We start from the raw sequence: 17002 nt of genomic DNA, 5'->3' as shown, positions 1-17002 counted from the left end.
CCATCTTGAAGTGGTGATAAACAAGCCACCTATAGAACTCCCTGAGGTTGATGATCTGCCTCTGACTGCCGTACCGTTTGTCTATGAGGAAGATGTTGCTCAGAAAACCATTTAGGTGGAGATGAGAGGGAGCAATCGCATTTTCCCTAGGAGTTCCTTGACCTCTGTGTCTATCAAGTGTGCCTGATGATTCGCAAACGTAAGCAAATGTGGACGGGAAGGCTGAAGTGGGATTCCATAGAATTCGAAGTGGAAGCCACTGACAGTTTGCAAGACCCACGCGTCTGATGTGAGGCTCGCCCATACATGGGCGAACTAAGCTTATCTGCCTCCTTTAGTTGGGAAGAAGGGCAAATTCTCAACTGTTTGGGCTTGGAAGTATCCTCTGGATGAGCCTCTGGTGTTTCGTCCATGGAAACCTCGGCGGGAGGTGAAAAACTCTCTTTGTCGGGTCTGTTCATTAGGCTTCTTGGAGCTCTTGGAAAGGGCCTGGACATAGAAGCTGCCAGCTGAGCGTTCCTACAATGACCTGCCCCGATGAAAACCTTGGGGTGAAAAACTTTATAGAAGTCTGTGCCTTGTCGAGGGAGGTGAACATGGCCACAAACTTGTCCAGTTCCTTAATGAATGGCTCACCAGAAAGCCCCCCTGTTTCTGCCGGTCCCGCCTCCATGGTCGCCAGGTCTCCAAACTTAGGGCCTGATTCTAACTTTGGAGGACGGTGTTAAACCGTCCCAAAAGTGGCGGATATACCACCTACCGTATTACGAGTTCCATAGGATATAATGGACTCGTAATACGGTAGGTGGTATATCCGCCACTTTTGGGACGGTTTAACACCGTCCTCCAAAGTTAGAATCAGGCCCTTAGTGTCCACTTTCAATAAGAAGGAGCGGTGACGCTCTGCTGACAAAGTGCAGTTGGTTTTTCCTAAGAATATAACCGCTAGCTGTGCCCATCCTGAAAGGATCTCGGGTGAAATAAGGGTACCGGAAGTTTGGGCTTCTTCTGCCAGATCAAAGATCTTGGTAAGGGGGCCGCTAATGTCTAGGGGTTTGTCCTTGCATAAATGCCAGTACCTTTTGATCCCTTTCTTGGGATTGCAAATATATTTCTGGAGATAAGTGGCCATGTGTGAATCCAGCTCTGGGGTGAGGGCTACCTTACCTGGGAGGGAGAGGTGGGGGCATTCCACCTTCAAGGCAGGTGCATATCTCTTTCTCAATGAACTTCCTGAGCTGACTGGCCACGTACTTGTCCATCTTGTCCATAGGGGTCCATTCCGCAGAGCCCAGGTGGATGAGGTCCTCTGGTTCGAGCATGTTGGAGACATCCTCCGTCAAGAGCTGATCCCTGGGCTCGGGGACGGTCGCCAGGAACGTGAGGGGCCCACTTCATCAGGGGAGTCCCCTGCATGTCCATCATCGATATTAGGTCACAGGGGAGCCTCCTCCCAGGCAGCAGGGGTTCCCCCTTTGGGGGTAGGGTGAGATAAGAAAACCTTCTTTAGGCAGTGAAAGACCTCAAGGTCAATGCCTGCGTCACTTTTACGCTTCTGCGCACACTTTTGGGCATGTCGGGACTCCTCCACAAGATTTAGGGGGAAAGGACATACCGAAGCTAGTGCCAGAAAATGGCGCTCTAGGGGCTCTATGGCCACTGCAACAGCCTGGTGAATGGAGGCACCTATGGCCTCGCACAATTCATCATCAATGGGGAGAACCTGCAAGGATTCCTCCTCGCAATACTCTTCCATAGCTAACAGGGGATCAGAGACCCAGAAGTATGAAAGGCAGAGCGCAGTGTATGATATTTGAAGGGGAACCGCAAAGCACAGGAGGCCTGGTTTATTGGTGGAGGGCAGGCTTAGAGAGCCAAGGTAAGCATTAGGACAAAGGCTCTTTTTGGCACTGGGCAAGCCAGTCTGAATTAGAATGTGCAAAGCACAAAAGGGGTTGTTGACCCAGGGCAGACTACCCACTGATATCGGGGTTATGAGTGCAAAAGTACTCACCTGGGCCGAGCCCCTCAAACAGCCAAAGAAAAAAGCACACACCGCATGTTGCGAAAATGCAGATGCGCTCGGGCGTCCACTGTTCAGCAAGGGAAACACTCCTGTGTTTAGAATACACACCCTTAAGATGGGCATCAGGCTTCCAAGAAGCTTGGGGAAAGAAGGCCAGAGCCGTAGTGACAGCTCTGTCAGTTACCTTTGCCATTGTCACACATCGTTTTAGAGTGCATACGTGCACCCAAAAGCCCCATGGCGGGCGCCAGCCTCACCACAGTCATACTCCCCGAGACTGATAGCTGCCGGGATAGGGGTTCTGAGGTGTGCCCCTGCAGCAGAAGGCAAGTCGGACCACAATCCAATTAGACAGAAAAAATTGCTAATTGGCATTGCAATAAGAAGAGTGAAAGAAGGGTACTTATCTGCTGGAAAGCAGGAAAGAAAGAGGAAGACGTGTGGGAAACGCCTACCTATTTGATGGCATTCTGGACTCTTATTGGTTGTTTCGGTGGTTCTTTCCCTTGGGTTGATGGCAAAGATAGTTTTTTCTTGGTTATGTTGAAATCAGCTGCAAGTAAATAAAGAAAGGAAGTGAGCATAATACTCGCCTCCGGTCCTGACATAGAATCACACCTACTCCTTGAAATACTAATAAAGACATCTAGCTCAAGCATTCTCTGGGCAAGCAATAAAGGCCTTAATTAGTTCAGCTGATGGAATGCTCCCTCACAAATGTGGCAGAAGACCGAGCCATATTGCAAGTGGGTATTGGAACTTGAAATATGGCAGATGGGATATCCATCAGATTTTGATGGAGTATCCCATCTGACAAGCTCTGAATAAGGCCCCCAGTCTATGGAACATCCTGTTCGAGCACCTCAGCGTTAACTGTAACCTGCTTTCCTTCTGGAAAAAAGAGTAAACTTTTCTCAAAGAGTAAATTCACACTTCACCAACGCTGTGTCTGAGCACTCTCTTTGACTGTGATTTGAATTTCCTGTGCAGCTCTCCATTGGCACTGGTACTAGTTACTCGATATACACATAAATGCTAGAAATATGATACACCCATTTTACTCAGTCAACAAAATATTTCAAACCATAACATTTGAGATAATTATTTAAAAATAAAATGGACGTTTTTAATCACTCAACAACATTCCTGTACCATAGCATGTGATCAAGTGATTTAAAAGAAACTGCAACAACTGGTTCTATATTACAACACAGCTCTCCAAGTTTTAGGGATGGCAATTTAAGTTGTCAATTGTGATGAAGAAAAAATCCAACTTTAAAAAAATATTCTGATAAAGAATGAGGGGTGGAATAAAGGTGTAAATGATGCATGAAAAGATATGGAGGATAATGCACCCCCCCCCTCACTTCACAATACATGGTTAATTCAAGTCATTGAGGAGTTCCAGATCGTTTAGAGGTGAAATGCCACAGGGCCAGCATCTTTGTAAGAGCATAGAAATCTGAGGTGAGCTGCAATATCCTTGTACTGTACCCAGCTAGGTGTACATTATGGCTTTAAATAATTGAACCAGGGGTCGCGGTAGGGTGATGTGCATGGTGTGTGTCCTTTCCAATTAGAGAGTGGTATGTGCAGCGTCAGCCCCTGCAAATGAAGAGTTGGGGGAATAAAAAAGTAATTTAAAAAATGTACCTTTGCCCGCCACCGCCACCTCCTGCCGCGTTGTTCCTCTGCTCTTCTTCTGGTGTCCCAGCATTCACTGGGACACTAACACAGGCTCCCCAGCAATCCTGGCACTACTTTTTTCCTAGACCTAGCATGAAAGCAGGGTCAGGATTGGTCTGAGCAGCTTGGACCGCCTCTCAGACACTGCATGGGAGTCTGTGCATGTTCTCCAGTCTGGCTGTGTAGCACAGCCAGGCTGGAAAAACCTAAGTGTGCATGTCTGTTTTGCCAGCCTGAGATGACCAGCCAAACACACATGAGCACTTAGGTGCACTCTCTCCTCTTCCTCCTCCCATGGCACGGCCCGCTTCTCCCTTCACATGCTGCTGGCTGAGCCAGCAGCTGAAAGATAAAACAATAAAGAAATATTGTTTTATCTTTGAGCTCCTGGCTTAGCAAGGGGGAGACACTCCATCACCATTGCGAAAGGGACACCCCTGGGTATGTGTGGTACTTGCTGCTAGAGGTCACAGGAAGCAGTTTCTCAGCAGGGGAGAGGATGTAGTGCAGCGGTCAGAGTGATGGCTTCGGGAGCTGAAGACCTGGGTTTGAGCCTCAGCATTGGCACAACATCCTGTGATTCTGGGCATATCACTTAATCTGCCCATTGACAGTGCCTTGAGACCCTCACGGGTGATAAGCCACGCTATCTATGTCTACATTTCATTTCATATCAGCAGTCCTGCCAGTTCCATCATAAGCCATATCTGGAGGCTAAGCCAGCATGAGCCTACCCCGAAGCTAGAGTTTACAGCAAGCACAGGGGCGTTGTGCAGGTCTCCTGAGTCAGAAACCAGGGTCTGCGGATGAGCAGCATGTGAGGCCTCTCCAGTTGGGGTGCATTGCCTCTCCAGTCAGAGGCTAACCAAGCCAAATCTGCCACTACATCACCAATCACTTTTAATAATTTATTACAAGTGACATCTTTGTTATGGGTGTGTTGTGACCTCAGATCTCTCCTGTAATAAGAAACGATTTCCTTCACATTCATAGGAAAAGTACAGTCTGCCACTTTTTCTTTATTTATTCTGAGCTTCGTATTAGCCTTTAACAAAAAATATTAATCTAACAGACATAAACAACAAAAAATATAAATTTAAATATGATTTAAAAAGTGTGGAAAAAGGAGGAAAGGTGCCAGGGAAGAATGGCAGTAAAGGAAAATGAAGACACAGAAGAAGTAAGACAAAGGATGTACGGTAGGAAGGAAAGGAAGAAAGAAAGTACATGTGGAAATAATGTAGGAGGGAATGGAGGAGATAGGGAGGCAGAAAGGTGGCAGGAAGGAAGGGTTAAGAGAAGGAAGAAAGGACGCTGAAGAGAAAATGTAAATAAGGGCAGAGGGAGGGAAGCAAAGAAAGAAAGATGGATCGAAGGGCGGCGGGAAGGATGCTGCTATGTTATGAAACTAAAGTGTTTGACATGATATGTTAATGTGCATATTGTCACTCTAAATCTGCTTCCACTTTCTCCCCATTTATTTCTCTTCAGGTTGTAATTTTGTATTTTGAGCCAAGCACCTTCCGCTGTATTTTGCTTAGATGGGTTCGCCTTCTTGGCTATGCTATTCTTTATGGAACCGTGACTCTCAAACTTTACAGGTACGTTTATATTAGAATTAAATCGAAGCTTGTAAATTAAGTACTGTTGTTATTTAAGTGAAATTGGTTTCTCGTGTCCAAAGAAAGCGAAAAGCCAGACAGCATTGCTTTCTTAAATTAATATTTCTCAACAGGTTGGTGCAAGTTATTTTATCGTGATGGGGTATACAAGGGGAGGAAGCTCTCTTGTGACTGATCTTTGCTCTAAGCATAGTAGGAGATTGTTCAAAACATCCTTTCCTACTATTAAAGGTTTTGCATTAAAAGATATAAATAATGTGTATTTACAGGAAGGGGAATCTGAGATTCTTTAGGAGCTCTTTGTAATCTCCCCATGTAGATAACAAGCTGTCTTCTGTCAGAGTTAGTGTTATGGCTGTCAATGATAACTGAAAAGGCGCTCACCTCTAAAGAATTTATAGTCAACCTTTATAAAGCCTACTGCTATAAGCTCTACATTTCAAGTGCCCAGGTAAAACGATGCTTGAGAGACAAGCAGTGAATTATTAATATCAAGGTTTATCTTTTTTTGAGTGCGATATTCTACCATTGCAAATTCTCCAGTTGGTAATCTGGGATAATATGGTTTTCCTGACTGTTTTCCCTTGACTGAAACATCCAGAATTTGAATATTGCTGGGTTTCCCTGCACAATGTGTGAGGTGGAGTGGTGGAAACAGCCACCTCTGTAATATTTTTGCAGGGGGTGTAATCTGGATTCGGGCACAAACTCCATTTGGAGCCTAAATTAAGGTAACACAGGTCTAAGAATCAGGGCGATTATGTTGTGACATAAAGGGAGTCACTGGGAAGGAGTCGTTTACAGCAGTGTCACATCTGGTTTGATAGTAGTTCACCATCACTCGACGAACAGTACTGTAGAGGTACCCACTGAGACATAATAGTAATGGGGAGAGCAATCATTTGATTCAGAAACAAGACAGATATGTAGCAAAGCTTGGTAACCATTGTTACAGCGGTAAACCAGTAAGGCATGCAGAGCCCATCAAATATTAAAATATTTCATTAATTTTTATTCAGAGCTAATGTTAAAACCATGGCATTTCAGCCAATCTATATGAACTAACAAATGATTTGTTTCGGAACAACCTCAAATAAGAGCAGTGTTAATTTTAATTAAAATACTACTTAATTAAAAGACTACTTGTTACTTCTAACCTTTAAAACGTTTTGAAATGCTGTGATTTTATTAATGCGATTGGAGCTGTTACATTTTACAAGTCATATTTTACACGTCAGATATGCATTTGAGAGCATTCTCACTGTATATGTCTAGATAAATAAGTTAGGTTCAATCTATAATCTCCTGTTGCATGTTTTACTCGATTTGGCTTAGGAAAGAATTACACTTACCCACAATAAAGTTCTAGTTAGTCAGCAAAATGGTTTGCTCCTCTTCCTAACCATAATCTTTCTGATAGTAAGTATTCATGGAAGGAGGTGGGGGCACAAATTGATAATTAAAGTAGGCACTCTAACCTGCCTGACTACTAATGAGCAAACAAGCAGCCTTTGTCCATCAGGTTTGACTTTATCTTTGCATCCTTACCTACTACTACTTGCAGTGAAAATATATCATCAGGGCCACCAGCAGGATGTGAGGGAGTACATTTGGATCATCATACAAATTCAAAGTTATGATTAGATCTCTATCACTGAACTCTGTACTTGAAGACGTTCAATAAGGAGTTGATCACAACGGTGACTACATAGATGCCATCAAGTCATAGGAGTCGGTGCTTTATACAGATGATATGTTATCCTCTATTCACAGTCCTTCCTTCTACATATGTGGGTGCAGGGTACCCCAATATGTTTAGACGTTAAAACATCCCAAAATTCACCTCGATCTGATTACTCACTCTTACTGGATCAGAGATAATGTTAAACCTCTAGTTCATGAGGCAGTGTGTCCCTATGCATCAAAAGTCAGGAATACAATCAATTAAGTTTATGGTGGACCCACTTAATAACAGAGTTCTACATCAATAAAATAGTTAAAGGGTTTTATCACAAAATTAAAAGGAGAAGCAGTACAGAGTCAATGCCATGAAGGCTCTCAATGAAAAGGTCATACAGAGGAATGCAAAATCAGAAATTATCCCAAGTCCCAAGTGAGCAGCAAAATCAGGAGGCATTGGACAGCATCTCCAATAGAACAAGAAAGTCTACTGGCTACCCCCCCCCCAAAACAAATTGAGGGTTTTTCATACATTATGTTCGCATATGAAATTAAGTGTAAAGATCAAGTTTATTGAAGAACGGTACAGTAATAACATTGCAAAATATAAGTCAAACGTGTAATAAGTACCCTACAGTATCTACTGATATTTTAATAAAATGCTTATATACCTAAATATGAAAGAAACAAGAAATTAAAAGAACTACAGAGTCACTGTGGTGTGAACAAATGTATCATTTGATCAGAAAATCAGAGCACAGTAAAATGAAATATCATATTCACTACATAAATAATTATCTTGCCCCCTCTATGCTAATGTTGTTTGTAGATGCTAGGACAAACCTGATACATGAACTGAACAACAGCGTGTCATATGAATGAATTGGGCACAGTGATCTAGCGGAAGAACCTACAAGAAATTATTGCAGTTAGATCAAAAAAAGTTAATCAAAGTAAGGAGAAACAATAACAATGGAAATAAATAATAATTTTATTGACTACATGCTGCAGAAACAACAAATTTGAGATGTGCAGGGCGAGAGACGTGAGTGACAAGGGTGACTTCCATTTTGGACAAGATGACATTTATACCTAAATTGAGCCTTGGTTAACATGGTTCATAAAAACACCCTTTTATGGGTTATAGAGAATTAGTTTCAAAAGCAACAATACCATATCAGTATACCCATGTTTAATAGAGTGTAAAAATACGTTCAATTTGTTATTAATGATGAACACACACACATATATATAAACATAAAAAGCTATAGCAAATCCCCCCTCTGATTGTTTTATAATCACTAAAACACTCAGTTAATCTTATTAACCCAATCAACAACTGTAACATGGTCTATGCCACTTCTTTCTGCATCTATTTCCTTCGAGTGCATTCTTTCATCAGCTTTATCTGGTTATAAGCACAATCTTTGGCATCCTCCATCTTAAATTCTTCTCTTTTGCACTAAAATGACTTTCCTTCACCCATATGCCCACATTTTAAAAACGGAGAATTTAAACAAGAGAAACAGGGTACTTGTACAAATCTTTAATATTATTACAGCAGTGAGACTTGGTCTAACCATCCCCATGCAAGACCATTCACAACCTTGTTAAACCCTTTCCCTATCTCACTAACCCAGCAACCTACTGTTTCTCAAAAGCCATGCTCCTTAAAATTTGGACTACATGAGAAATGTTAGTAGTTTTACTTACATATGCGTTAATTACTCTACTGTTATCAAGTGTGAAAGTGAGGCATTATTTTATCTTCGGTACCTTTCAAAAAGCACCCTCCTTTGCAAGAAGGATATTGTTAGAAATGGGTTCTCTGGTTGGCAGTCAGTTTGCACTCTGTCAAAGCATTGACCCTCACTCTATTCAGGGTAAGGGAGTTACAGTCCTAAGACAACCCCTGCTCACCCCCTTTGAAGCCTGGCACAAGCAGTCAGGCTTATCCCAAAGGCAATGTGTAAGGTATTTTTACCAACACACACACAGTCATATAGTGAAAACACTACAAAATGGACACAACATCAGTTTAGGAAAATAGCCAATATTTATCTAAATCAAACAAAACCAAAATGATGAAAATCCAACATACACAAGACTTTTTACATTAAAAAGAGTCTTACTCCATAGAAAACAATGGGTGCATTGACGTTACACAAAGTACCTTGCGCAATTCGCCGAACCATTACTTGCAAGTGAGGCCATGCATCGTTTCTTCTCGGGTCGGGTACGCAATGCGTTGTTTTCTCTCCCGCAGGAGATTGATGCGTTGATTTCCGGATGGGCAACCTTGGGTCCACACAGGTTCATGATGATTTTGACACCCAGCGATGATGTGTGCAAAATCCAGCCGGATAGTGATGAAGAACCGCGCTGCATAGGAGATGCGTTGATTTTAGCAGCCACAAGTGGGTGTTGTGCCAGCCGCGATGCAGGTGGTGCGTTGATTTCCCAGCCACGATGCAGGTGGTGCATCAATTCTCCAGCCGCGATGCAGGTGGTGCATCCTTTTTACCTTCATGTTGGAGGTGGTGCATCGATTTTTCTCCCGCACAGCTCCTGTGCATGGATTTCCCGCTTGGTTCCACTAGCTTCACTTTTTAAGGGCCCAGAGACTGGAGTGGGCACTACATTGCAGGGTAGGAGTCTCAGCAAGAGAGTCCAGGTGCTGGATGTGGAAGTCTTTGATGGCCCTGAGACTTCAAAATGGGGCAAGCCCAGTCCAAGCACTTGGAGACACTTTACAAGTAGGAATATACCACAAAGTCCTGTCTTTGTCCTCTTTCAGGCAGAAGCAGGAACTGCAGGCCAACCCAGCAAAACACAGTCACAGGCAAAGGGAAGCACTCCTCCTCCAGCTCTTCATCTCTATCCTTGGCAGAGGCTCCTCTCTGCTCTAGAAGTAATCTAAAAATCTGGGGGTTTGGGTCCACTACTTATACCCCTTTCTACCTTTGAAGTAGGCAAACTTCAAAGGAAAGTCTCTGTTGTTGACAAGATCCTGCCTTGCCCAGGCCTGGCCCCAGATACACACCAGAGGGTTGGAGACAGCATTGTGTGAGGGCAGACACAGCACATTCAGGTGTAAGTGTCAGCTCCTCCCTCCCCACTCTAGCCTACGAGACTCATCAGAATATGCAGGCTACAACCCAAGCTCCATTTGTGTGATTGTCTAGTGGAGATTCACAAACAGCCCAACTGTAAATCTGACCCAGACATGGAAAGAAGCAGGCAGAGGCACAGAATGGTTATGCAAGAAAATGTCCACTTTCTAAAAGTGGCATTTTCAAACTGATAATCTAAAAACCAACTTTACCAAAAGATGTATTTTAAATTTTGAGTTCAGAGACCCCAAAGTACACATCTCTATCTGCTTCCAATGGAAAACTGCACTTAAAAGATATTTAAAGTCAGTCCCCATGTTAAACTATGAGCGAGATAGGCCTTGCAACAGTGAAAAACTAATTTGGCAGTATTTCACTGTCCGGACATGTAAAACACCTCAGTACATGTCCTTCCTTTACCGTATACTGCAGCCTGCCCAGGGGGCTACCTAGTGCCTACCTTAGGGTTGCTTTAAATGTATAGAAAGGGAAGGTTTGGGACTGGCAAGTGAGTATACTTGCCAGGTCGAATTGGCAGTTTATAACTGCACACACAGACACTGCAGGGGCAGGCCTGAGCCATGTTTACAGGGCTACTCACGTGGATGGCACAATCAGTGCTGCAGGCCCACTAGCAGCATTTGATTTACAGGCCCTGGGCACCTTGAGTAAACTTTACTAGGGACTTACTAGTAAATCAAATATGTCAATCATGTAAAAGCCAATTACACATAGAGTTTACACTGAGAGCACTGGCACTTTAGCTCTGCTCAGCAGTGGTAAAGTGCCCAGAGTACCAAAACCAGCAAAACCAAAATCTAGCACACGGTCAAAAACACAGGAACCAGAGGCAAAAAGACAGGGGAAACCCCGCGAAGGATGCCATGGCTAACAGATATCTAGATATCTAGATCTAAGCGTTTTTTCTTAATTTTTGCATGCATTGCGAGTAACTCAGAATTTTTCTGGATTAAAGCACCAGTGCCATTCACAAGTGCAGGAAAACATGTAATTTTCACATCACTCATATATACACCTGTAGATAGAACACATCTCCCTAATATACTTATGCCTATCTGTTCAAAACCACTTTTCACTCTCTTCAAACCAACAGCATCATTCACTCTACTCACGTGATAGACTGTAGGAAACTGCAATCGCTGGTAACAATGGTTGATTCCAGACCCTGGAAATCCTTTCTGGATAAATGAGCGATCCCTTCTCAAAGTCACCCTGCCAGCAGGGAGAGGATCTAAAGCTAGTGGATGCCATGGAAAAGAACACTCTTCGGGAGGGGGAAAAAAAGGAGCCCTAAAACTTCCAAAGAATATAGAATTCAGAAGGACTGGAAACGACAGAGAGGACCAACCTGGAAACAGGGCACAAACGAAGGAAAAACTAGTTAAGGTCACAAAAAACTAACTTGGATCATGTACACAGAACAAGGACATTTGTGTCTCAGTCCCGACAGAGTCTAACGGCCTTATATACCACTAATGACATGGAACAGGAAGGAAAAGCGTGACCGCCATCTTGGATTGGGAAAAGTCCATTATACCGATAAAGGGAGTCACGATCTTGGACTGGGCTATTTAATATTAATTGATTACCCCTCCTGCCCACAACGCTGAGGAAAACCCCAGCCAGACTACGGTGCAGCCTGCACCTCCTAAGCGGCCCCTCAGCCAAACCACGGATCCTACATCTCACACGCCGTGCTTCAGGTGTGCTGTTCAAGATGCACCACGCTCGGGATGTGGGGAGTTCCAACAGTATATCCCCACCCAGAAGCTATAGGTTTGGTGAGATGGTGTCAAAAGAATCTACGAATAAGAGCAGAGGCATGGACTGTTGAAGGCTCCCAGTACTGTTCGGAAATAGGGTACACTTTCCATTTGGCAAGATATTGCAATTTACTCTCGAAGATGTGTTAATCAACAATAGCAGATACCTCTTCAGGTGGACCATCTACATAAACACATGGAGGGGGAACCCTGGAGAAACATAAGGTTTCAGTTGTGATACATGGAATGTGGGATGAATCTTCCAGGTACTAGGAAGACGTAAACAGACAGTGACAGGATTTATTTTCTGTATAATGGAAAACTGACCCAAATACTGTGGACTAAAAAACAAGAAAAGGACATACCTTTGTAATATTAAGAACACTGTTATTAAAGGCGAACTCAGCATAGAGAACAAGAGATACTCAGTTACCACTCGTAGAACTACAAATATATCTCACATATTGTTCGAGGGTTTGGGTGGTCCTCTCTGTGAGTCCATTAGTTTGTTGGTGTAAACCAAAAGACAAGGCTCTGGTTATTCCCAAAATGATACAAAATGCCTTCCAAAAATGTTTTAAAAACCGTGGTCTATAACCAGAGACGATCTACTCTGGACATCCATGAAACCTATATACATCACAAAGGAAGTATTGGGCAGTCTCTTTGGCATTAGGTAGCTTGGATAAGGCTGAGAAGTGGGACAGCTTAGAAAATGAGTCCACTATGAACATAATAGATGTCTTTCCTTCTGAGGGGGGTAGTTCCACTATGAAATCTATGCCAATAGTATGTCATGGTCTAGGAGTGAGCAGTATAGGTTGAAGTAATCCCATTGATTTTTAGTGTGATGCTTTAGCTTGTGCACAAACTGGGCAGCTAGAGACATAACTTCTGACATTCCTGACCATCGAATGCCACCAAAAGTGTCTGGAAAGTAATCCCAACATGTTCTTAAACCCTCTGTGAGCAGCATGACAAAGTTGAACAACTGTCTCCTATAAGTTTGTTGTGGGTAGAAAAAGGTTTGTTCCATGGAAGTACAATCCACTCTTAACATTTAAAAGGAACTTATATAGCTCTTTTGGGGTAAGTCTTTGTTGAATTGTGTGTACCTCTTCAATGACCGAAGTTACACTCGTGATTTTACCCACTTAGAAGGAAGGATCATTTGAGGTGTTTGCTCAGGGTAATGGGGAGACAGTGCATCCCCCATGTTAATTGAGGTTCCAGGAATAAATGTGTCTCTGAAATCAAATTGGGAAAAGAAATAAGCCTATCGAGCTTGGCGACTGTTTTAATATTGAATGGTCTTAGAGAGTGCAAGTTTCAATGGTGGTTCTAATTTCCATTAGGATATCTTGCCCCAGGTAACACATGTCCCCATTCTGTACATGCCTTTTTCATTGCCAGCAGCTCATGCACTAAAACCGAATAGTTCCATTCCACAGGAGTAAAGGAACAAGAGTAGTAAAAAAATAGGATGCTCCTGGAAACCATCATCCTGCTTTTGTAGTAGAACCACCCCTAGAGCACTTTCAGATGCATTGGTCTCTGCAACAAACAGCTTCATTGGGTTTGGATGATGGAGAACTGGGGCACATGTAAAGGCCTTTTTCAAAATTTGAAAGGCCTTTTCAGCCTTAGAATCCCACAGAAAATCATTGGCCATCTGTTTCTTCTTTAGTAAATGAGAGATTTCAGAAGAGTAGGTGGAAAATATTTTAATAAACTGTTGATAAAAATTAACACATCCCAAAAAGTGTTGGGCCTTTTGGATAGTAGATGGAGGAGGCCAATCAAGTAGAGCTGCAATGTTACTAGGATCCATGGTAACTCCTGTTGACTTTAAAATGAATCCCAAATACTCTACTTCAGATGCTTCAAAGGTCCATTTTTCAGGTTTATAGGTTAGATGGTTCTCGCGAAGTCTGTACAATACTTCGAACACATGGTTTTGTTGATCTGATATATTTTTTGTAAAGATCAGGATATCATCCAGGTATGACAAATAGGTTTGAAACATCTGAGAAGAAGCCATTCATGAATCTTTGGGATACTGAGGGGGCATTTCAGAGTCTCTAAGACGTCACTCTGATTTTCATAATGTCCAAATGAGGTATGAAAGGCCATCATCATTCATCCCTAACGTGCATTAGATGGTATGCCCCCTTAGGATCCAACTTGGTGAACACACTAGGGGCCTGATTCTAACTTTGGAGGACGGTGTTAAACCGTCCCAAAAGTGGCGGATATACCACCTACCGTATTACGAGTCCATTATATCCTATGGAACTCGTAATACGGTAGGTGGTATATCCGTCACTTTTGGGACGGTTTAACACCGTCCTCCAAAGTTAGAATCAGGCCCTAGATCCTCATACTGATTCTTAGATGTCGTTGAACAGAGGAAGAGGATATTGATCTTTGATAGTAATCACATTAAATTTGTGAAAGTCAATACAAGGCCTCAGTTCCTTTGATTTTTTTAGAGACGATCAATAGGGGAGCTCCTGCAGGAGAGGAGACAAAGAATAGGAGAGCCCCTGCAGGAGGAGCAGAGGGTGCAAAGAGTCAATTTTCTGAATTCTCATTCAAATACTGTTGTAGAACATACTTTTCTGCCTCGGATAAGGAACACACTCTGCTGAAAGGAATCTAAAACCCTGGTTTGAGATTCAGTCTCGCAGTCGTAAGGTTGGTGTGGAAGCAACTGTTTAGTTTGTAGTAAAGAAAAAAAACATCTTGGAATTCCTTCTATGGTTGAGGCACTGTAGTTAGGGTAGCCACAACGGGGTTTTTCCTTTTTCACGTGCTATAACACAATCTATTGGTTCTTGAGAGGCCCTCAAACAGTTCTGGTTGCAGTAAATCAAACTTACAGAAACTGTGCAGGCTGCCCATTTTAGATAAGGGTTATGTAGACACAACCAGGGGAGACCCACAGCAACCGGATGATTGGGAAATGCATTCAAATCAAAACATAACTTTTCTTGATGGTGATTGACATCTGTATCTTTGAAGAACATTCGTTGATTGTGCCAGAAATTATAAGGGTATCATCAATTGTGTGGATGATCTCCTGCTTCTCTTTCTGCCCCCTAGATATTTGATTAGCTGATACCCACTAAGAGTCCAGGAAACTTTGTTCTTGAAGAATGGGTGATCACTTCCCGATGCCACCCTGCCAACAGGGAGAGTATCCCAAGCTAATGGAAGCCCTAGAAAAAGAACAACGTCTGGAGGACGAAAAGCAAGGAGAGCAAAAACCTCCAAAGAATGTAGAATCCCGAAGGTCTGGAGACAATGGAGAGGACCAACCTGGAAACAGGGCACAAAAACAGGAAAAGTTAGTTAAGTTCACACAGAGCATATACACAAATAGAGGATGTCTGCGATGCACTCCTGGCATAGTCTGACAGCCTCATATACCACTAAATGGAGGAAGTCAAGCATTGGCTTGTGCCCTTGTGACCCTGGGGACTGCGACTACCAGTGCCCCTTGTTGCCGGAGGTGGTACTGATGGGGGAGCGGGGCGGGCCACATCTATGGCATGCTTATAACACCTGCAAGCCTCCCACAACATGGGATATTCAAGCAATGGCCTGTGCCCCAAGTGACCCTGAGGCCTGCGACTACCCGTGTTCCCTGACTTGGAGGTGCTTCTGATTGGGACAGGAGGGTTTGGGGCCACTTCCAAGATGCGCTTATAGCACCTGCAAGCCTCCCCCAGTGCAGGATAGTCACGCATTGGCATGTGCCCCTGTAGCCCTGCGGACTGCAACCACCAGTGTTCCTTGCACCCGGAGGCGCTTCTGATTGGGTCAGGTGGGGGCGGGACCACATCCACAATGCACTTATAGTGCCTGCAAGCCTCCCACAGCACGGGATGTGTGCAGGACATGCTCAGGTACGGCCCAGGTGAAGATCAGGCCAAGAGCGGGCAAGTCTGCGCCCGTCACCGGCTGGTCAAGGGTGGGCTGGGCCACCTTTATGAGGTGTCATTCAAATCATAGAAAATTTGGTGAGTTCTTTCCTTGTTTGTACTCCACGCCAAAATAGGCAAACACAAGTTAACGGGTTGCACCAGCTCACTACTAAAAGGTATTCATAAACCTACGAGCATTAATACCATCCTGGAGCGGGCAATTGGGGTGGTATCAAATGAGATCACCTTGACAGAACACATGTTCTCTCTTGGACGAGGAGTACCTCTGATCCTAATGAGTGCGACGGTACTGGGGAAGCGAGCATCATTGAGGGGACGTCGTATTTCATCATGATTCTCCAACACCACCAGACCCATTAACTAATGTAACACTCCCTGGTGCTGCCCCAGTTACGGTGAGGATTAATAGTTCCTTCCCCCTCATTGAACCGGCAACTAAATGGAAAATGCAATGCGCTCAAGTACTGGTGGGGGAGGCTCAGTCTAGCCACCTGTCGGCCAAGAAGATTTTGAGTACTTCCTCACTAGTCAACACTAATATTGAAGAGATCTGCAAATTAAATCTGAAATTAAAACCAATATTGGATGGGCTGGAGGCTATTGAGAATATAATGACAGCCTCGCCTAATTTTCCTACAGCTGTAGGATCAGAGCGTCCTACGACCTGCCTGATACCTGTTCCTAGTGCACCTGGTGGGGGGTCTTTAGTCAGCAGTGAAGCTTTTTGCCCAATTGCAGTGAGGTTGTTGCCCACCTCATCTACACAGTTTGAGAACGGCAAAAATAATTTACCAACAGCTGCCCATGGTGATGAGAGTACTGGTATTAACCACCCTCCACCCTCAGTGAGTAGTCAAAACCCCACAGCCAATAATCTTGTCAGAAACAGTCACACAGGCAAAGAGAGTAGCCCCGTAATTTTAAATTTACCTCCGGGGACCAGTCCCTGTGTTTTGATGTTGGTAGGTGTGCAAGAAGACATGACATGCATATGGTACAGAGGCTTGGTGGGATAGGCCCTTCCAGGAAAACTTTACTGGGGATTGTGTTGTTATTAACTTCAAGTACCCACAGAGCATGAGAAACTTATCTGAGTTCTAAGTGCTGGAGACAACTGCTTGTTTAAGGATTGTGACTCTGC

The 17002-nt window shown here is 43.7% G+C and overlaps 1 protein-coding gene across 1 annotated transcript in view; it reads left to right on the top strand.

Annotated features, from left to right (window-relative positions):
- GPR158 (G protein-coupled receptor 158) overlaps positions 1–17002 on the top strand; it is a 1449349-nt gene that overhangs the window by 1184105 nt on the left and 248242 nt on the right. Inside the window, exon 6 of the mRNA XM_069211362.1 lies at positions 5204–5313. Coding sequence (XP_069067463.1) covers positions 5204–5313 — 110 coding nt within the window. The remainder of the gene's footprint in view (positions 1–5203; positions 5314–17002) is intronic.

Source organism: Pleurodeles waltl, chromosome 10 (assembly GCF_031143425.1).
Source record: "Pleurodeles waltl isolate 20211129_DDA chromosome 10, aPleWal1.hap1.20221129, whole genome shotgun sequence".
Lineage (NCBI taxonomy): Eukaryota > Metazoa > Chordata > Amphibia > Caudata > Salamandridae > Pleurodeles > Pleurodeles waltl.
Note: the sequence above shows the minus strand (reverse complement) of the source record. Positions and strands in the feature narration are given on the sequence as shown.